This window comes from Electrona antarctica, assembly GCF_951216825.1.
Source record: "Electrona antarctica genome assembly, chromosome: 18".
Lineage (NCBI taxonomy): Eukaryota > Metazoa > Chordata > Actinopteri > Myctophiformes > Myctophidae > Electrona > Electrona antarctica.
Window position 1 is genome coordinate 40,284,762 of NC_136799.1, and position 23,007 is coordinate 40,307,768.

The window sequence follows — 23,007 nt, forward strand, 5'->3', positions numbered from 1 at the left end:
CACCGCCATGGTACTGACCAAACCCTTTCACCGCCATGGTACTGACCAAACCCTTTCACCGCCATGGTACTGACCAAACCCTTTCACCGCCATGGTACTGACCAAACCCTTTCACCGCCATGGTACTGACCAAACCCTTTCACCGCCATGGTACTGACCAAACCCTTTCACCGCCATGGTACTGACCAAACCCTTTCACCGCTATGGTACTGACCAAACCCTTTCACCGCCATGGTACTGACCAAACCCTTTCACCGCCATGGTACTGACCAAACCCTTTCACCGCTATGGTACTGACCAAACCCTTTCACCGCCATGGTACTGACCAAACCCTTTCACCGCCATGGTACTGACCAAACCCTTTCACCGCTATGGTACTGACCAAACCCTTTCACCGCTATGGTACTGACCAAACCCTTTCACCGCCATGGTACTGACCAAACCCTTTCACCGCCATGGTACTGACCAAACCCTTTCACCGCCATGGTACTGACCAAACCCTTTCACCGCTATGGTACTGACCAAACCCTTTCACCGCCATGGTACTGACCAAACCCTTTCACCGCCATGGTACTGACCAAACCCTTTCACCGCCATGGTACTGACCAAACCCTTTCACCGCCATGGTACTGACCAAACCCTTTCACCGCTATGGTACTGACCAAACCCTTTCACCGCCATGGTACTGACCAAACCCTTTCACCGCCATGGTACTGACCAAACCCTTTCACCGCCATGGTACTGACCAAACCCTTTCACCGCCATGGTACTGACCAAACCCTTTCACCGCCATGGTACTGACCAAACCCTTTTTTCTGTGTATTACCGGTTCTTTCAGGGCCTTTTTTATTTACTGCAGTAAAAAATAAAATGGCCATGAGGTGAAATTACATTGATTCGACAGAGACCTTTTGCGGAAAGCAGCAACACATACCTCAAGTTAATGAATTGCAATCTCTCTCTCTCTCTTCACACGCAGGCCTGACCTATAATGCCATTTCTGTTATTCCGGGAGAAGGGGGGGGGTTGATCTTGCTTGATTTGTTTGGAATACAGATTTGGCCATGCTTTGAAGATCCCCCTACATTCATGAACTTTGTGCAAAAGGTTGCCTTTGTGCCCCGCGCGCTTTTTAGAAGGTTCTCAGAAAAGATCCCCGATTCCAGGTTTGACATTTACCTTGAATAGGAGGGATATATAGGCCAGGTTCTCTGTAGGTGATTAGAAATGCTGTCAAGACCCGCAGACATTGGGGAGGCTGTGCATTCTAGCTGATAAGCCCCTAAAGCCGCTTGTCCCCGAGGATTCCATTTATCAACTTCTGATGGAACAAAGTGCACGGTTATCGTATGTGATGATGATGATGCTCGTGTGACGTGACGTGGCATTTCATATTTCTTTTGGGTTTGTTGTTGCAATGAATTAATTTCGCCGCCCCGTCGTCCTCCTGTCCTCCTCTGCTCTCAGGGTTGTGTGCCTTCATCTGTGGCATGTCCTCGTTTCCCCACTGGAGGTCAGCAAAGCACCACACAAGCACACATCTCACCAACCTCGTGGGGATGAATGGGGAGGGAGGGAGGGAGAGAGAGTGCCTCACGTTGGACCCTGTCCTATCTCACAGCGCTGGCATGTGTGGAACGCACAAGCTCCAAGCTCCGAGAAGAACATATTATCTGCGTCGGTGGATGAACATGAATCATTATCCGCTTTAACCTGTTTAAACCCGTGGACGATTCTACAAATGTCTTCTAAATCCTAACCGTTTTCTGAAAAACCCTATGTTTCTATGTCGGTGGTCAAGGACCCCTAGAATTATATGTATTTGGCCTCCGACCCCCATCTCAAAATCTGATGTTCCAGGCCCCCCCCCCCAGAAGCAAAGATTCGAGTTTAAAACGCACGCTCTGAAAGAATATATATTCCAAATTTGCGCCACATTGTCACGATTTTCCAAAAATAGCAGACCTACAGGCTCGTAGCGCGGCACCGAGTGCCGCGCTACGAGCTTGTAGATCTGCTATTTTTCAATAGCTAAAGTATAGGTGAAGAAAATGCCAGCACTCATATGTATGTCCTTTTACATGATTTTATTTACCTCTGAGACTGGCCGAAACGCGGACGTCTTCAGTCTCGGAGGTAAATAAAATCATGTAAAAGGACATACAATGAGTGCTGGCATTCTTCATCTCTACTTATATCCTCGAGCCTTGCACCTATAAGGATTTTGTTTGAACCTGGAGTGCTGCGGGTTGTCTGCTACGGCAGTACTATTCTCTCAATAGCTAAAGTATAACATAATGCTTAAAAAAACCCAAAAAGGGGGTTCTCGTTCAGAATGGGTTAACCCTTTTATTTTGAGAGCCAGCGGTCTGTAAAATGTGTGTACTCTGCTACTCATCTTCTCCCAAAACCGAAAAGCAAATCGCCGTTGAGCGGGGATTATTTAGATTTGGGCTTTTATCTTTTTGAGGTTGTGTTGACTCTGGGGTCGGCTACGACCGGCCCGAGACCCCTCCTGGAGAATCGCGGGTTTCTATAGCGCGTTCTGTTATCGCTCCGTCAGCGATCACTCAACAGAATATTTATTCCTCCCTCGTCGCCAGACCTCTAGCTGGCACCAACTGTGAGTCAGCCAGTCAGAAATAAGCGTGCGTGTGCGTGTGCGTGTGTGTGTGTGTGTGTGTGTGTGTGTGTGTGTGTGTGTGTGTGTGCGTGTGTGCGTGTGCGTGCAAAATGATGACTGTTTCAGTCGAATCGACAGCCTTGTATTTTGTTATCAGTTTTCTAAATGCCCAAAGTTCAATCTTTGTGCATTTATATACTGTGCACTGTTGACCTTGTGCAACGTGAAAGCGACTATCAGGCCAGTGATTGATGCTGCACACAACACCAAACAGCATTTCATCGCTTTCGGTCCAGAAACCTATTATCTCCATATTTTATTTTTTATTTTTTTTCTCCGTAAATCGGCGCCCTACTTTATCACACTACAGCGTCGCACAAAGGCATCGAAATGGCAGCAGACGCGTTTTGATGCTTGTAGATCTGCTACTTTTGAATTTGAATCCTGAAAAGTAACGGTGTTAATTGGACACATGAGGTTTCCACTCGACAGAAGATTACTTTTTTTTTAAAGTCAGATCAGCGGTTTTCAGTTTTCTGAAATACCTACAGTATGTTATTGTATCGGTGGTGCTCAATATTTCATGTCAAGGACCCCAAAGATTATATGTAATATGCCTCCACCCCCCCCCCCCCCCCCCCCATCTGATATGTTGTTCCAGGGACCCCCCAGAAGCAAAGATTTGAGTTAAAATGTAACAATATATATTCAAAGATTTGAGGCACATTTTCACGATTTTTCGAAAATAGCAGACCTACAAGTTCATAGCGCGCCACTCGGTGCCGCGCTATGAGCTTGTAGATCTGCTATTTTTCAATAGCTAAAGTATAACATGATGCTTTAAAACACCAAAAGGGGTTCCCGCCCAAAATGGGTTAATGTTATCATTAACATCGTAGTGTTTTGCCAATTATTTGGGGGCCCACTTGCTAATATCCTCACAGCCTACCAGCGGGGGCCCCGGGGCCACATGTTGGGTATCGCTTGGCTCTGCTAGAAGTCCAATCTTCTCCACACAGCTGTGTTGACAGTCATGCGGTTGTGAAAACGTGCAGCGCTGGCCGTTGCATGATGACTATGAGGTCAGAGGTCACCGAGAGCCTCGGCATCAGCACCTTGGGTCAGCACATCCTGTGAACATTTCGGGGCCTCGGGCAATCCATCATCTGGACGCGTTCCTTCAGTCGCTGCTTGTCCACCTGTGTCACAAGGGACTGGAACATCTCTCTCTATATATATATATGCCATGCTATACCGCAGATATCGACTAATAACGTTTTGCCGAGTATAGCTATGCAGCTATGCATTCATAACAGGATGTCCTTTTGTTGTAAAGTGGCAGTCTTTGTCGCGTTCCATTGCACTCAAGACGACCATTATTAACACCTTGGGTGTCCAAGCCGGAGTTCTCCGTCCAAGTTCAAGGTCATGGTCAAGTGCCCAAGCCGGAGATTAATAAACAGGACGGAGATTAATGAAAACAAAACCGTTCGCATCGCTCTAGAGCCTTGGAGTGCTTGTTGCCCGATCCGATGACGTGTCAAAAAGTGACACGTCATCGAAAATCTCCCCTGCCTGTTTAGCTGACGAAAACGAAAATCTTAAAACGATCATAACTCCCGATCTAAATCATCCCGTCTAATTCTGAAAAAAGATCCTGTGTTAGACGGCGCTCAGCGGTCCAGTGGCTAGTCGCGATAGATTTATTATTACCTCCCGTTGTTGTCGATTGACTCAAGAGTGGTGTGGCTATTGTTAGCTGCTACACAGACATGCACACCAGCTTCCGGTGCACCGGTAAAAGTGGTCCGTGCGCTACAAATGATGGGCACCCTGGATGAAATGGATTAAATAGTTCCGGGCTTCTAAGGTGTTAACAGTCAATACTGTAATGGAAAGGAAAATGCCTTGGTTATACCACATCTAACTATAAAGGCAAGTCTCTGTCTCTCCCTCTGTGTGTTTGACACACGCGTTCGAGAATTAGACACACGCGTTCCACCCTACCACAGGAGGTGCAGTGCCCGGTGTTGAGTCGGTCGGACCCACGGTGGTCCAGAACCGCCCCAAAAAGGCCTCTGCCCGGGCTCTGGACCGGGCCCCTGCCCAGCGTCCATATATGGAGCTGGCCTGTTCTGACATCATTCTGATGTCTGCATAGACTCCATATTTGGGCATGCCTGACAAAGAACTCCATATATGGGCATTAAAGGGAGACCGACATCGTTCCAAGTAGGCCAGTGCCCAACGGGCACCGCTGTAGAGGCTCCAACGGGCACCGCTCTAGTTTTACTTTGAACTGAGAGCTGACTTTGACCACGTTCAACCCGGCAACCCCAAATGTAGGCATGTCATTGTCACGATGGAACATATAGTATAGTAAAAAATGAAAGATTTCAAAGCTCACGTGTCTCATAGCGACACGTGGGCTTGCATACCGTTTTCTTCCCGCCATTTGTGGTATATAATGGGCTTAAGTGGTTAATCATGTCCATTAGCAGAGGGCTGTTGTCCTAGAAGAGCCATCGTCACTTACTTGGTCCCGAATTATCACGTTAACTCGCCTGCCATTATCTGCAATTCGCCGAATCCTCCGTCGCTGGAAAATGCACACCGCCCACGATGTGACCGCAATGATGGGCTATCCCGATAATAAGACACGTGCCTTTGGCATCTCGAGAAAATGACCCCCAGGGAATTTGAGGGATTTCACTCATTTCCTTGCAGCCACTCAGCCATTTGTTTTTCGGCTTCCTTCTCAGTTCTGTAGACAAAAAGGTGGCTGGCCTCTGCACCGCGGTGCCACACAAACTCAGTTTAACCCATTCAGGCCTGACGTCGAAATTTAAAAAAAAAAGTTTTCTAAATCATGACAATTTTCGGAAAGATTTGAGGCACATTTTAACGATTTTTCAAAAATAGCAGACCTACAAGTTCATAGCGCGCCACTCGGTGGCGCGCTATGAGCTTGTAGATCTGCTATTTTTCAATAGCTAAATTATAACAATGTTTAAAACACCAAAACGGGTTCCCGCCCCAAAATGGGTTAATGGTTAATGTGGTTAAACGCTAACGTGACATGGATGCGTTCCAGGTCTCAATGGATTAATGAGAGCTTATTTTCTTTTGGGGGCTCTTTGTCTGACAGTGTTTACTGGCTGCCGCAGTGTGTGTGTGTGTGTGTGTGTGTGTGTGTGTGTGTGTGTGTGTGTGTGTGTGTGTGTGTGTGAGGAGGCGCGGCGTTGTTGTGACGTCTCCAGACAACACTTGAAAGGAAGCGCGTTGGAAGTGTCTAAATGCAGCTATTGGAACGAAATCTCCTTAACTTCCCATCAGCGCGGGCGGCATAAGGGGGAGAAAAGTGGCAAGGTGACAAGGTGTCCCACTGAATACTATACCGCGAGAGGAGGAAAATGCACAAGGAGCGTTACTTTGTGTGGGTTGACATTTCCATTCAGTACATGACAGAGCGGTGTCACCGTGATGGGCGAGATGGGGGGGGGGGAAAGGAAAATGAGTCACAGCTTCCTACAGTATCCCCGTCCCCGCCACCGCCATTACGCGTCTCTTTGGTTACTTAACCCATTCTGGGCGGGGACCCCTCGTTGTGTCTTTTGACCTGAGATCGGATTCTACAAAATGTCTTCTACATCCTGACAGTTTTCTGAAAAAGCTATGTCAGTCGTTCTTTGATTTTTCAAAAATAGCAGACCTAATCTGCTATTTTTCAATAGCTAAAGCATAACATAATGCTAACACCAAAAGGGGTTCCCGCCCAAAATGGGTTAATAATAATAATAATAATAAAACTTTATTTGTATAGCACCTTTCATGACATGAAATGCAGCTCAAAGTGCTTTACACAAAAAATAAAAGAAAAGCAGGGCATAAACAATACAGTGAGGACATGAATAACATTTTTTTTAAAAGACAGATAAATCAATTAAAAGCAAGGGTGTAAAAGTGGGTCTTGAGCTGAGCTTTAAAAATGTCTACAGAGGCTGCCTGTCGAAGGTACAGTGGGAGTTTGTTCCACGCCGTCGGCCCGTAGAAGCAAAAAGCTGCTTCCCCGTATTTTTTAGTTGCCATTTTTTTAGGCAAAGCGAGCAGGCCAGCAGTGGAAGACCTTAGGGGGCGGTTTGGGACATATTTCGGCAGGCAGTCATGTAGGTAGGAAGGTGCGAGACCATTGAGAGCTTTATAAACAAGTAAAAGAATTTTAAAATCAATCCTAAAAACAACCGGAAGCCAGTGCAATGAGGCCAAGACTGGAGTAATATGTTCTCTCATCTTAGTTCTAGTTAAGACTCTGGCTGCTGCATTTTGGACAAGTTGTAATCTGTCAGTTGATTTCTTAGGCAATCCAGAAAAAAGTGCATTGCAGTAATCAAGCCGAGAAAAAACAAAGGCGTGGATTAGCGTTTTTGCATCGTCCAGTGACAAATAGGCTCTGATTCGTGCAATATTTCTAAGATGAAAAAAGGCAATCTTGGTAACATGATTAATGTGTGAATTAAAATTCAGTTCAGAATCAATAGTGATCCCCAGGTTCTTTACTGTACTGTTACTTTCTACAGTCAGGTTGCCAAGTCTGCTTTTTATCGATTCTTTCTGCTCACTAGAACCGATTATGAGAACTTCTGTCTTATCCTCATTTAGCTTGAGAAAGTTCTCACTCATCCAGCATTTAATGCTAGACAGACAGGTCAACAGCGGGTCTAAGGCACAGAGATCATCTGGATCTACAGAAAGATAAAGTTGGGTATCATCAGCATAGAAATGAAAATTGACTCCGTGATTGGTAATGAGTTCTCCCAATGGCAGTATGTACAGGGAGAATAACAGAGGACCAAGAATTGAGCCCTGTGGAATACCAGAACTGATGTTGTGTTTGTCTGAGTCAAACTCAGCTAGATTGACAAAATAGCTTCTGTTTGTTAGGTAGGAGGAAAACCAGGACAGGGCCGTGCCAGACAGGCCTACCCAGTGCTCCAGACGCTGTATTAAAATTGAATGGTCAATCGTGTCAAATGCAGCCGTTAGATCTAGAAGTAAAAGAACGGAAACATGTTTCTTGTCAGCAGACACCCTAAGATCATTCATTACTTTTACAAGTGCTGTTTCTGTGCTGTGGCCTTTCCTAAAGCCAGATTGGAATTTGTTATGCACATTGTTGTTCTGTAGAAACACATCCAATTGATGAAAGATGCATTTTTCTAAAACCTTGCCCAGAAAGGGCAGATTAGAAATGGGTCGGTAGTTACCCATCACAGAGGGATCAAGATTGTGTTTCTTGAGTAAGGGCCTAACTACAGCCGTCTTCAGTGAGTCTGGAAAGACGCCTGATTGTAGAGAGCTGTTTACAATTTTTAGGATATCTCCAATCACACTGTCTAAAACCTCTTTGAGAAAGGTGGTGGGAATTGTGTCCAATGAACAGGAGGATGATGTCATCTGAGATATGGTTTTTCGGAGTTCGTCTTCATCAATTGTACAGAAAGACAATAGGCTCCCCCTGGAGAGATCAACCAGGACCACTTCACCATTTTTCAACTTCTCTTCCTATAATTGGTCCTAACTAATGTTCATGATAAAATACCACATTGTTTTTCCCACTCTGTCTCATAGAAAGGCTGTGGGCAGTTCAGAAACCCTTCCACCAGTGACATCATCGATGGTGAATCCAAGCTAATAGAAACGACAGGCTTTCTTTTCCTGAAAAGTTGCAATGCAAAAGTTGAAGCCATCGTTCTCACGATAATACAAATCTAAATATATTTTAAAACAAATCTTGTTTAAAAAAAATCTGCCTAATGATGATGTCACTGGTGGACGGGTGTCCGAACTGCCCAAAGCCCTGACACAGACTGAGTAGGAAAAGAATGGTGGTGTTTTATCATGAACATTAGTGAGAACCAAGTATATGAAGAGATGTTGAAAAGTGGTGAAGTGGTCCTTTAAGCATCATGTTATACTTTAGCTATTGAAAAAATAGCAGATCTACAAGCTCATAGGTCTGCTATTTTAGAAAAATCGTGAAAATGTGGTGCAAATCTTTTGAATATATGTTCTTTCAGAGCAAACATTTTTAACTCAAATCTTTGCTTCTGGAAGGTCCCTGGAACAACATATTTTCAGATGGTGGTCGGCGGCCAATTACATACGTTTTTTTGGGGTCCTTGACATGAAATATTGAGAACCACTGATATAGAAACATGGGTATTTCAGTTGACTACAATTTACAATTTAGGCATTTAGCAGACGCTCTTAATCCAGAGCGATTTACATTAAGCAATAACAAAAAGCATGGCATACATCACATATATAAAAGTAGTTATCATGAAACATGCGTAAGCTAATAACGTAACAGTGAAGTATCTATGTAAACTATACATACTATACATACTATACTATATTATATATTATACATACGTGTATTGTGTACTATAAAGTGATATGACTACATACAAATGCAATTCTAGTGCTGTCTACGTAACACGCTATAAGTCTGTTTAAAATACTATCTAAGTCTACATAACGTGCTATATTTAAAAGACTATCTGAAGTCTAAATGGGTTAAGAAAACTGTTGCAATGGAGCACAACTTATGAACATATTAATGAGCCATTGGCTGTGGTACAGTACTGTATATGCATGCAAAAACCAGCCATCAAGGGATTGCTGGGGACTCTCAACATGCATGAAATTAACATGAAATTTGAGTTTTTTTTTTTCTCCAATCTCTTCAACACATTTTATATCACCGTAACCCCGTAACCATTATCCGCACACGCACAGATGTTGAACTCCATCAGCACATCACTAAGCAAGGTGTCCATTAGCGCAGCGTTAGCATTATGAAAGAGGGGCCTTGGCTCAGACGGCGCCCCCCCCCCCCTTTTTGATGATTCATAAAGAAGCACTCGTGTTTGCCTGCAGCAGCCAGTGGTGAGTGAGTGCGCCCCAATTACTCCGGCGCTAGTTCCGAATGAGCTCCATTCGTCTGTCACACCTCCGCAGCCATCACCCTCCTCCCCGCTAAACACCCACCCACCCACCCACAACACTCCCGCCTCTGTCTCTGCTCTCGCTGACAACAGTTTCTCGGAGCCACTCCATGTGGCATGTCCCTACTGATTAGGTGCTCCGGAACGCACTGATGGGCAATTTTGCACTCGGGCCAGAGGAAAGATTAAAGTAACAGTTTGCGACCGGCGGCGGCACTCATCTCAACGGCCTTTTTTTCTCAAGTGTTTTTTTTTTTGGAAATAAAAGTCCACCAGTGGTCAGGTTCTTGCGTTTTGATGTTTTTTCCTTATTGTGTTGTGAGATTAGTATGTGCATGCTTCTTTATTTCTTTCTTTCTTTCTTTCTTTCTTTCTTTCTTTCTTTCTTTCTTTCTTTCTTTCTTCTTTCTAAGATACATTTTTGGGCTTTTATACCTTGTATTGATATGACAGTAGACTGACAGGAAATGGGGAGAGAGATGGGGAGTGACACGCAGTCAACGGTCGTCTGGATCGGGATTCGAAGAATTTCAAACCCGCGACACGCTGTCAGGCTGGCATCGCAGCCTAGGGCCTCTTGTTTTCTTTCTAATCCAGACGGATATCCCCACATCCATTTCCCCTCCCTCCCCCCTTCACAATTTCACACCTAAATCCACACCTAAATCCTTCGCCTTGTGTCGTCTTCCAGAATGAGAGAGGGCAGTGCCCAGCAGACGTGGTGCCCGACCCTCTGGACATGCCCTTGGAGATGGCGGACGCAGCCGCCGTGGCCAAGGAGCTTCGGACTCTCCTGAGGGAGGCCCTGCCCAGACCCTGCTCTCCTCTGCCTCTCACCGTGTCACCTCACCCGCCCGCCGCGCTCTCGGATAAGGCCCGGGCACAGCTGACCGCCATGGGAATCCGACTAGGCGACCGCGTGGTCATCGCTGGTCAGAAGGTGTGTGGGATAAACGCAGGGGGGGGGAGGATACTGCGAAAGGTGCCATTAACCCATTAAGACCTGAGGCTGATTCACTACAAAAGAACAGGGTACTACTGCATCCCAGGACCCCCGAAGGGTCACATGATTGCGTCATTTCTCAATTTAGTGAGTCTTAAGGATGCAGGCTATTTGCATCACTGACACTTTCAAGATTAAAAAAAAAGAGAATGTTCAATAATGGCAGATGTACAAGCTTGCAGTGCGGCACAAATATTGTATATCTGATATTTAGAACCGCTGTTCTAAATCCTAAGTGTTTATTTTCTGAAAAATGTATGTTGCTATATCATACAGTATACTGTAGCAGTGTAGCCACAATCTAAAATGACACGGATGCTTTCCCAGATTGAATGGGTTTGTCAACGGCACGGATTTCATATTACTGGAGGTACGATTGGTTCTGCTTTGTTACAAATATCACTATGAACTCTTTGCTTTCTACCATCATTTGTGAATATCATTAAAACTATGTTTTACTTACTTTGAGATGCTCTTTACAGGGACATGTGTGTATCTCATTTTAAATGAGAAACCAATTTTGGAAAAAGGCATAGTGAAATGGCCACCAACTCTTTTTTGGGCAGATTTTGTATGCATTCTCTCTCTCTCTCTCTCTCCACGCTTGCTCGCTTGCTCACTCACTCACTCACTCACTCACTCACACACTCACTCACTCACTCTGACACTCTCAGTCAGTCAGTCAGTCAGTCAGTCAGTCAGTCAGTCACACACACAGAATACTCATTCATGTCACCCAGTTGCACATTGCCACTGAAAATAACAAATAAGCCATTAATGAATTTTCGTGCCACACACTGGGAGCAAAATCGCAGAGCGTCGAATTCTGCTGATTGGCTAATCAAAACCCTATTATCTCCCCTGCCGCGCTCTCATGCAGTCCCACACTTTGATCTCTATTTTTCTGTTTAATTATTTCTCTCTTTGGCTGCTTTTTTATAACTGTAAAGAGACGCATCAAAACATAGTTGAGATTCTGATAGGGGGGTTTGCCCCTGCCACGAATCAGTAGCACACCAAAATGAAAACATATCGACTTTTTCTCTCTCACTATTGTCCTGAGGCCACGGGCACTACTGGATGACCAAACGTGCGTACTGCGCTGCAATTAAAAAAAAAAAATCATCGTCACTGTCGGGCAGAGACCGCTTATCTCCATATAACTTTGTGTTTTTTCGTAACTGAATGCCATAATTGATCATAGCAGATCGGCAAGCTCGAAACAACGTTGCGTCACGCCGCGTTTTCAGCTTGTAGATCTGCTACTATTTCCATTTTTTAATTTGAATCCTGGAAATGAACCGTTTTGGACATGAGGTTTCCACCCCGCACGGAGACAATTACAATAAAACAAAGATAAATTAAAGATAGACAGCGGGGGGGAAAAGCTGATCTACAAGTTCAGTTCGTCTATTTCAGCTATTCGTTATATATTATATGTTACAGTACAAGTGAGAAACCAATAGAAGTGAGAAAAACGCGGAACGCCCCGACCAGTCATCGTGGGTTCGGGTGGCCGTTCTCCGTCGTTTTATTTATTTGTTTCAACCGTGGCCACCCGCACACTTACCCCGGCCTCGTCCATTCCTGTTTGGCACACCGACCCCACCCCCAACACCCCCCCCGGCCCACAGCCCGACACCGGGCACCCCTTTTTCTCACTTGTACACTGGTTACTCACCTGTACTGTAACACAGTGGTTCCCAAAGTGGGGTCCGGGGACCCCCAGGGGTCCTTGAGGGGGTCCCCAGCTAAATGATAGTTTGGAACCAAATGGACCCTTATGGGTCTGTAACTCTGAGAGTGTACACATGTTTTGTACACTCTCAGAGTTAAATTAACATTGATTTTTCAATATAAATTGGCGGTCCCAGAGATAGAACTGCCATTAAGTGGGGGTCCGTAGACTAATGCATGTCAAACTGGGGGGGGTCCTTGAATTTAAAGGGGTTGAGAATCACTGCTAGAGCTGTGAAAATCTTCTCTTATGGGGGGTCCCTGGCATACCTTTTGAAATGGGGGTCCGTGGGCTAATTAGTGTCAATTTGGGGGTCCTTGACATGGAAAAGTTTGGGAACCACTTCTGTAACATACAACAAAGCATAATTAATGATATACGGCATGAGTGGTTAACCCATTCAGGCCTGACGTCAAAATTAAAAAAAAAAAATCTAAATCATGACAATTTTCGGAAAGATTTGAGGCACATTTTAACGATTTTTCAAAAATAGCAGACCTACAAGTTCATAGCGCGCCACTCGGTGGCGCGCTATGAGCTTGTAGATCTGCTATTTTTCAATAGCTAAATTATAACAATGTTTAAAACACCAAAAGGGGTTCCCGCCCCAAAATGGGTTAATGGTTAATGTGGTTAAACGCTAACGTGACATGGATGCGTTCCAGGTCTCAATGGATTAACCTTGCCAAAATGACTGAAGGTGTTTGGCTCTGTGCCCTGCCACACAGGTGGGCACCCTGCGGTTCTGCGGCAGCACGGAGTTCTCCGGAGGCCTCTGGGCGGGAGTGGAGCTGGACCACCCCGAGGGGAAGAACGACGGATCGGTGGCGGGGGTGCAGTATTTCACCTGTCAAATCAAACGTGGTGGGTTCACCAACGGCACCACCCAGAGAAACGCTTAGCTGCGCAACCTGACCTAAGTTTTCTGAAAAACTTCAAATATTTATATACCAGCATCAAATATATATATTTTTTTAATACTGTACATACTGTACAGAACCCCAAGAGGGGTTCCCGTCCAGAAGGGTTCTAATACCAAAATGGGTTCCCGCCCAGAATCAAAACCACGGAGAGCGGGGTCGAGCTATTGTCTTTTAAGTTGACCAATGGGCTGTCTGGAGGTGTGAAGTCCACTCCCGTGTGGGGGGAGGAAGGGTGGCAGGGGTCATTATGACCAAAAACGAACAGTCAGAGATGGTATAAGTATGCTAAAATTCATATTTATAAAATGTTTCAGATGAAGAAAAAAACAGAGATAATTTGAATTGAATATTTAGTCAGTCATGGAAGGGGAACCTTCTGAGAGCTTCACGGGCAAAGATAATCAACTTGAAAATCTCAAAATGGGTCAGAAAGACCTCATTATACATCTTCATAGCTACCGGAACAAAGGACTGTCTTCAGTCTTCAGTCTTTTAACTGTAAAACGTCAACGTTTGTCAGTAGAAGTCAGTATTCTCTGTACAAACAAATCATTCATTCTGTGGGGAACACAACACCATATAATATATGCATTCTTGGCTTCACCTTTTTGAATTGTGAGTTTGTGAGAATTTGACAAAATGGCAGTCAATATGTGGTCCTGTGGGGTTCATGTGATTTTAATCTTCCCTGGTTTTGAAATTGATTTTTATTCCTCACGGGGCTGCGTCTCCCCTACAGGAATCTTCGCTCCCCTCTCGAAGATCAGCAAGCCAGTGGAACGACGCAAAGCCAAGGCCTCCGCGCCCGCACGGCCCCCTCGTCGCATCGACCTGTCCCGCGTCACTTCCAAGATTAACACAGGTAACTCGCCACCGGCGCCAATAGGTTGCCGAAAGCCCAAGGGCATTCCTGTGAGATGATTCTAATCTGCTCTCGTCCGGGTTTAGCTTTGTGATCAAAACGTTGCTGCCTGAAGGTTCCTTTGGGAATAACGCTGGAGTCGAGGTTGGGTCTGCAGGTTTTCTTTTTGGGAGAATGGGGGTGTACTTGAATGAGCAAAAGATAAATCAAAATGTATTGCCTTTCTTTTAAACCCACCAACAATGGAAGCCTTTAACACAGAGCGTAGTGCCTGTCAGTCCAGAGGGGGCAACACAGTGAGCGTGGTCCTGTGAGCGTGGGCATGAAAACCTGTCACCAGGTGGAAGCCATTTTCCTCGTGTCACACTTTTATCGCATTACACAATCTCCTCCAGGACCAGCTTCCGGGGACCACTGCACTTTAATGTGTTATTGCAGATCGCAGATCACTGGAAGTGCCAACGAGAACCTGTAATCCAACAACACACGCCGGGGTAACCGCATTAGACTGATGAAATGGACAGACTCCTCCCAATGTGTCCCCATGGCAAGACGAATAACTGTTGACGTTGACTCGACTTCAGGGACTTTCAGACAGGAGGTGCCAATGCTGACAATAATCATATAATAATGGGAAATCTCTACACGGTAAAAGCCTCAGTGTTAAAGGACAATTCCAGGCAACAACATTTAGCCCCATTTTCCTGTTTATTACCTATTGTGTCCGTCGTGTAAAAGATTAAAGTTATGCTAGTAGCTTTCCCTAGGCCAACCAGCTTAGTACGGGAGCTGTTAGGCCATCTACGTCCCACAAAACGGCAATTTGCTACAGGCCGCATCAGATGCTTAATCAACCGTCTGACAACCAGCGAGCTCAACCAACCAGCGAGACTGCATAGTCGGTCAGGATTTGAATCGATATGACCGGGCTGATATTTCTTTGTTTATTTGGCATTGATCTTATTATATCTCCACAGGTTCCGCAGACTACTCTGAAGTGCAGAGCTGCACATTGTTAGAAACAACAGAAGCCTTATACATTCCATTCTCCATTAGTTTTTGTTTTGATTATTATTTTAATATAAAGACATTGAAACACACAAAAAAAAACATCTATTCAAACTATTATTTGCATGATAGCAAGCATGTGGTCATATTCACTGTTATTGTTGTATAGGTTGTAAAATATTGTAACGGCCTAGTAAAGTAGTCCATAAAAGATCAAAATGACAATATATGACATACAATTCTTTGCAATACAGTAGTAATGTTGTGGCTTTCAGCCAATATAATAAACATTTCATTCAGTGACAGCACGCAAGTCCCCTCTCACGCCCACTCATACTCTTGACAGTTACGTTGCCAGTTCCGTGGTGCTGGTTGGCTGGTTGACGTTCAGTATGAATGGCGTCTGAAGTTTTATTCCTTACCCTGTGAGCAGTAGTAGCACGAGCAAGGTTTGCGGTTCATCCCCATCCATCCATCCATCTTCAACCGCTTATCCGTAGTCGGGTCGTGGGGGCAACAGCTCCACCAGAGAGCTCTCCAGAGCAACATTAGTGACTTCCTCCTGGGGGATCCCGAGACGTCCCAAGGCCAGTGAGTCGATGTAATCCCTCCATCTGCGCCTTGGTCTGCCCCGGGGTCTCCTCCCAGTGGGACGTGCATCGAGGACCTCCCTATAGGGAGGCGCCCGCGAGGCATCCTAACCATATGCCCGAACCACCTAAGCTGGCTCCTTTCCAGGCGAAGGAGCAGCGGCTCTACTCCGAGTATCTCCCGTGTGACTGAACTTCTGCCAGCCACCCGTCGGAGAAAACTCATTTCGGCCGCTTGTATTCGCGACCGTATTCTTTCGGTTCATCCCCGTTTCATTGAATAAAAACATTGGACGATCGCCTGACATTAATCCAGTGTCGACCGAGCCAGTGTTGTCCTAGACCGGCAGCTACATACAGCGGCTTGACTGACAGTGTTGCTGCGTCTCCGTCTACGTAGAGGAAAGCATCCGAGTCAGCATCTTTTGAAGAGAAGCTGAGGTTACTGTGGGTGAGCTACAAGGGGCTAGCCACGGAGAGTGGTGCAACTCCGTGTGGGGGTCCCTGGAGGGTCCCCGGAAGTTCCAGATCCACAGGAACGCGCCCACGGTGCCGGCCCGGTTCCCACGAGCCGCCCGCGTCCGAAACGGTAGATCCCGAGCCCCAGGAGGCCAGGCCGGTTCCGGCGAGCTGCCCCGTGTCCGAAACGGTTAAGAAATGACAGTTAATGTGTGGGGGTTCCCACAAAAATGAAATCAAATCCGATGACTTAGTGTCTCTCAGGTTTGGTCACAAATGTAACTCAAATGGGTCCATTTGGTCCAAATGGGTCCATTTTTCCAATCTCTTCACATGCCGTCACGTGAAAGTTGATGCGTTAGTGGCTCTATTGTCCACTAACAAAATGTAATGTAATTTTCACATAAGAGAGGATCTGATAGGGTGGCAAATCCTTTTTTCCATATCGGCTTACATTTAACAAAATAATACAATTATTTGTTTTGCTTACAAAAATCTGGCAGATCGTAATATTGACATTCCGTTAATCCGTTCACATTACAGTTGTGACCATACCGTACCTTTGGTTGGATGTAAAACCTGGAGAGAGAGAGCATAGTGCCAACCATTGCTATAGCTTTGTGTCATGCTGCTTTTATGGTTATTGTGGGTGGAGACGGAGTCGTTCTATTTACCCGGAATGGATTCCCATTCTGACAGCTCTTATAAAACCTCAGTGTCGGTTCCCCCGAGTCACGACGCCAGCTGATGGTTTCATTTGTGCCTCAAAGAGGCGCTTTCTTTTCGGTTTCTTTTGTTCTTCATAAATAAAATGTCATAACCAGTCTGAGGTGTATTACTGCATGACTTCGGCAGTGTCAGTATTTATAGCATCTTGACCTCGTATAATTTCTCGCGAGCCGTGCCAAAGGACCATGTTTACCGCTGACAAGGCCCTTGGTTTCACAGTTCATTGGATGTTTCATTTCCCCCAACTTCTTGACGGATGCCACCTCATTAGAGTTCCCCCGCTCGCTCAGCACAATACTTTCCGGGCCCCCTTTATCTTGATAGTTGTATTGTAGGTGTTGGCGCCCTCTAGGGCTTATAACTTTATTGTGGCGGTGTATTATATTCAGTGCTTTTGAAGGCCAATTGATCTGGACGTGACTGGAATAGCCCAAATCAAGAGTGGCCTATGGAATTCTGTGATTGATAGTCCAATTAAGCAGGGGTTTAATAACCAGGCCATAGACGGGCTGAACAGCTAGGCAGCCATTCATCACGAGGTGTGTGTGTGTGTCGGTGTGTGTATGTGTGTATGTGTGTGAGCGTGTGCGTGGGGGGATGGGGTAAGGCCACGAGGACGCGCGTGTCAGCACCTCCATATAACCTAGGCAGCAAACTAATTTATGACCATGCACTTTTCAGGGTTTTTTGTCAGGCATTTACAGCCCCCAAACCAACCAGTTCTCTGGCCACCTACGCTTGTCCATCGTCCCATCAGACTGCAGATGGCGCACGCCAAATGCATCTGCGGCGGATGGGCCGGGGTGTTCTCGCTTTAACCAAGAGAGACGGACGCACAGCGACAGGCTGCACCATACGCCTCCTATTAGAGCGTGTCAGCCCACAGATCAGGCCTCAAACATGGGGGGAAAAAAAAAAAAAACATAGTCGGTGCTCACAAAGCGACACAGAAAAGCCTTGGTCTTTACTTGGGCCTGTCACTTCAGGTGAGCGTCAGTCAGCGTGTGGAATGGAAAGGTGGAGCCCCCCCCCTGGCGGGTCCCGGCGAGCTAAAGGTCACGCGGCAAGACATGTTTGGAGTGCTGGGGTTTGAGCACCGTGACCGTGTCTCTGACCTCCACCCTTTTCCCATCCACAAACAACTCTTGAGCCTGAAGCAAACATTAGCGGACCTAGGCCGGCGTTTTTTTGGCGTCCGACACCGCCGTGCGACGGAGAATACATTTGGCTTTTTTTGTCTTCTAAACGGGAACTGAAGTGGCAAGCCATAATCGCCCAGAGTTATTCACACTTTTAATATTTTTTGAATTAGTCAGCTCTTTCCAGTGCACAATATTTATTGCCCAGAGTTAAAAGGCATCTTAATGAGTCAAGAGCAATTTATCTGCTCAATTATGTGCAAGTTTAATCCCCATTAGAGGTCATTAGGGGTTTTTATTGTTGGATCCGACAGATGTGGTAGATCTTCCTTTGACACGTCTTGCTGAGTGAACGTTTATCTTTCCTTAAATGCTTTTTTTGGTTTTCACAGAAAATGTTACTGTAATTAATTATAGCAGAGTCAAAACATCTTCTAGATTGCCGGTCAGGTGGTCTAGACCACTGGTTCCCAAACAGTGGCTCTGGACCCATTTGTGGGTCACGGACCAATTTGTATGGGTCACAACTCGAGTAAAATGTTATTTTTACTAAAAAAAAGTACATACTGAATAAAGTATATACTTCTATACTATATAACGAATCTATTAATTTCCATTAAAAATATATATTGGGTCCCTCTTTTGGGTCTCGACCTGAGACGTTTGGGGAAGTCTAGACTGCGGTAAAGTAGCTGCCCACCACGGCGTGATCTCGGGGTTCGAATCAAATGTTCTTCGTCCTCACAGTGGGGGCTGTTAGTCGGTAGGATGCAACCGCGTGACAACACAGGAATCAAGGAGGCATCAATTGGCCCAACAACAAAACCTTCAGAGAAAAAAATCCTCTAGCTACAGCCATTCTTTACGACAAGTACTGTAGGCCTACAGGTATTAGGGAATGGCCAAATCTGCCATTCTCTTGGAGGCGCAAAGTGCAAACAACACGGGTATCAGCATTGCATTAAAAGAATAGCTCTACCATATAATATTTGAGAGTCGAGTCTTTTGAGTGTAGTGACGAGTGTAGAGCACGGGGGCATTAAGCTGGTTCCAGGGGGGTCCCCAGCCAAATCACTGACATGTCTATAACTCTGAGCACGGGGGCATAAAGCCGGTTCCAGGGGGGTCCCCAGCCACGGGGGCATTAAGCTGGTTCCAGGGGGGTCCCCAGCCACGGGGGCATTAAGCTGGTTCCAGGGGGGTCCCCAGCCACGGGGGCATTAAGCTGGTTCCAGGGGGGTCCCCAGCCACGGGGGCATTAAGCTGGTTCCAGGGGGGTCCCCAGCCAAATCACTGACGTGTCTATAACTCTGAGACAGGTGGAGCCTTCCGGGTAATTTCCCATTCACGCAAAAGTAGGGTATTGGGACACCGGCAGACATGAAAATCATATCAAATGGGGGTCCGTGGCCTAATGCAAATCAAATTGATGTTCCGTGAATTAAAAAAGAATTAATGCTTTAGAGCCGTGGTTGCCCAAATGGGATGTCTCCCAGGGACCCAAACTAGTGAAAATAGCAAATCTACGAGCTCGGCTAATTTCACTACTACTTAAACATTTGTTCTCTAGTCTAAGTTATGCAGTTTATTTTTTCTGCGTAGGAGAAGGACAGCCAAGTGCCCGACGTACTGAAAAGGTAGGATGTCTTGTCTTACCTGAGGTGGACCTATCAGGTCATATCAAAGTTAAACGTTCCCTTAACCCATTTAGACCTGAGGTCGATTCTACAAATGCCTTCTAAATCCTGACAGTTTTTCTTTAAAAACCTATGTTTCTATGTCAGTCGTTCTCAAACATTTTCATGTCAAGGACCCCCCAAAATATATGTAATTGGCCGCCGAGCCCCATCTGAAAATATGTTCTTATACAGGGACCCCCCAGAAGCAAAGATTTGAGTTAAAAACGTTCGCTCTGAAAGAATATATTCAAACATTTGGGCCACATTTTCACGATTTTTCAAAAATAGCAGACCTACAAGCTCGTAGCGCGGCACTCGGTGCCGCGCTATGAGCGTGTAGATCTGCTATTTTTCAAATAGCTAAAGCATAACATAATACTTAAAACACAAAGGGGTTCCCGCCCCCACTGCATTTTAAGACAGTGTGCCAGAGTTCTTTCCTTTGTCATAACATTATGAAAAGAGAAAAGAAATCATTGAATTTGTTTTTATTTTTTTTAATGTTTTGAAACAATAATTATAATCAAAATGTAGGAAAACAAGAATTGATTCAATATGAATAATAACCAGCAGCTTCCGTATAGATGTGTTTAATATAAGGGGGGTCCCTGCGGAGGTTGGTGCGGTGGTCCGCGGCAATGTTCCCTCTAATTTGTTTTCGGTCTGAGTAAACACTCAAACCTCCTGAGCAGACATCAGCAACTGCTGAGCAAACATACATCACCTTGACACCAACTAGCCCAACATGAGAGAATGCGAAGTGAGCGCCCCACACTTCACACAGGTGTGATTTTTTTTTTTTTTGCCAAATGGATTTTGGGAGTTAGATAAGGCAACAAGTTACAACATTTTTTTTGGTAATATCAAGGTGGTAGGCTAGCAATTTTAGGAGCCTTTTCAAGCTGTGACCCGCCAAAGTAATCATATTTGAACTGGGGACCCCCCACCCAGACAAGCAACAGAATGGTTCCACAGATAAATGTTGTGAAATAGCAGATGTCCAAGGTCGTTGTGAACTTGTGGATTGGCTATTTGCACAATTGTTGCCTCTGTCTTATATAATAATAGGGCTGTCAATCGATTAAAATATGTAATCGCGATTAATCACATGATTGTCCATAGTTAATCGCAAATTAATCGCATATTTGTATCCGTTCTAAATATACCTTTAAATCAGTGGTTGTCAAGATTTTTCATATCAAGGCCCATTATTTATTCTGCATTTGAGCCACGGACCACCATTTGATGACATTTAGCCTTCCAGACCCAAACTAAAGAACTGTATTGATGTTGGTACCATTAGGAGAGATAACAGGCCAATGTTGATCAAATTAATTTTGCTACATTCTCAAATTGTGTAGAAGTAATGCAGATGTTTAACAATTTTTCAACTGTTGAACCAAATGGACCCACTTGGTTTAATTGTACTCGCAAGAGTTAAAGATCTCTAAGGGTTCATTTGGTTACCAAGTCTCCATCATGTAGCTGGGGACCACCTGGAACCCCCTCAAGGACCACTGGTGGTCCCCAGACCACAGGTTCAGAACCACTGCTTTAGTGCTTTTCAAAATACTCTTATCAACATGGGAGAATGCTTTTTTTTTTGCAAATGCCATGGAAGAGGGCAGAAATTCTCAAAGCATAAACTCCACACACATGCTGCGCGCACTCCCAGACGAGACCCCTCCGCTCCGCCTGCCTCTCTCTCCTGCAAGCACGCACACACACAGGCTGTCAACATTAGCTTTAGCAGGCATTAGCATGGTGCAAAAGTAACTGCTGTGTTTGTCTCCCGAAACTGTTCAGTTCAGCCTGCATGAACAGCGCTCGAGCGCTCGGTTTCTGCCCCCTCAATGTCGTAACTCTTCTATGAGTTGGCTCTGGGTCAAACCACCGCGATGGGAAATGGCTGTAAATGTGCGTGGCAATGGAATTGGCCAATGCGAACTCTATAATCGCAATACTTTGGCACAAACCAACTATTGGCGAAGAACAATATTGATGTAACTAAGAGTTTCGATGAGTTAGCTATATTTTCTATACAGAGATTTAGAAGGAATACAGCGCTCGAGCGCTCGGTTTCTGCCCCCTCAATGTCATAACTCTTCTATGAGTTGGCTCTGGGTCAAACCACCGCGATGGGAAATGGCTGTAAATGTGCGTGGCAATGGAATTGGCCAATGCGAACTCTATAATCGTAATACTTTGGCACAAACCAACTATTGGCGAAGAACAATATTGATGTAACTAAGAGTTTCGATGAGTTAGCTATATTTTATATACAGAGATTTAGAAGGATTAAGCAAAATCGTGAGGCGACAATTCCTCCTCCTCCGCTGTTTCTCTTCGGCGACAATTCCTCCTCCTCCGCTGTTTCTCTTCTCCTGAGGAGATCACAGTGGGCGGTGGCTTCCAGGCGTGTGTGTGTGTGTTGTATGTGTGTGTGTGTGTGCGTGTGTGTGCGTGTGTGTCTGAGCCAATGGCGCGAGGGGAGGCAGTGTTGCCAGGTCCGCGAATTATAAGCGAGTTGGAGTGTGTGTAAGTAGTGTGTTGAAAGGTGTTTTTTGTGGGCTTTTGAAATATGCGGACTTGGCAACACTCAGCAGAATGATCGGCAGTATGGTTGCCAGTGTTGCCAACTGTCTTGACAGAAATAAGCTAAGCAGCCTCCACGTTAGGCTGGAAATATGCAGGCTGGAAATATGCAGACTTGGCAACACTCAGCAGAATCATCTAACGGTCGACTACCAGTATGGATCTAGTGTTGCAAGTTTCCAGGGCTAATACTGACCAGCCACCTTCTACGAAGGCTGCTGGTAAAAATAAAATAAAGCGACCCCATTGTGTCTGCGACGCAAAAAAGGATGGAGTGTTTGAGAACCAGTGCTTTAGAGAACCATCTGTCACCAGTGACCAGTCAGCTAGGATAAGGTATCTAGGATAAGACTTCGGTGGCCGAGCTCTTCAAAATAAAAGTACCCGCTAAAGTAAACAAAAACAATTAATTTGCACATTAAAACAATACATTAAGTATTTAAACGAAAATATACAACACAAATTATGTTTAAGTGTATTCAAAACTTAATGTATTGTTTTAATGTGCAAATGAATAATTTTTGTTTACTTTAGCGGGTACTTTTATTTTGAAGAGCTCGGCCACCGAAGTCTTATCCTAGCTACCTTATCCTAGCTGACTGGACACTGGTCCATCTACCAGCATGGCCAACAAATGTTTCTTGTTTATTTT

At 45.3% G+C, this 23,007-nt stretch overlaps 1 protein-coding gene across 4 annotated transcripts in view; it reads left to right on the forward strand.

The window, feature by feature from the left end:
- LOC306942489 (CAP-Gly domain-containing linker protein 4) overlaps positions 1-23,007 on the forward strand; it is a 66,132-nt gene that overhangs the window by 23,773 nt on the left and 19,352 nt on the right. For all 4 annotated transcript variants that reach the window (XM_079528409.1, XM_079528406.1, XM_079528408.1 and 1 more), the window contains 3 exons: positions 10,322-10,570; positions 13,100-13,235; positions 14,034-14,156. In XM_079528409.1, coding sequence (XP_079384535.1) covers positions 10,322-10,570; positions 13,100-13,235; positions 14,034-14,156 — 508 coding nt within the window. The remainder of the gene's footprint in view (positions 1-10,321; positions 10,571-13,099; positions 13,236-14,033; positions 14,157-23,007) is intronic.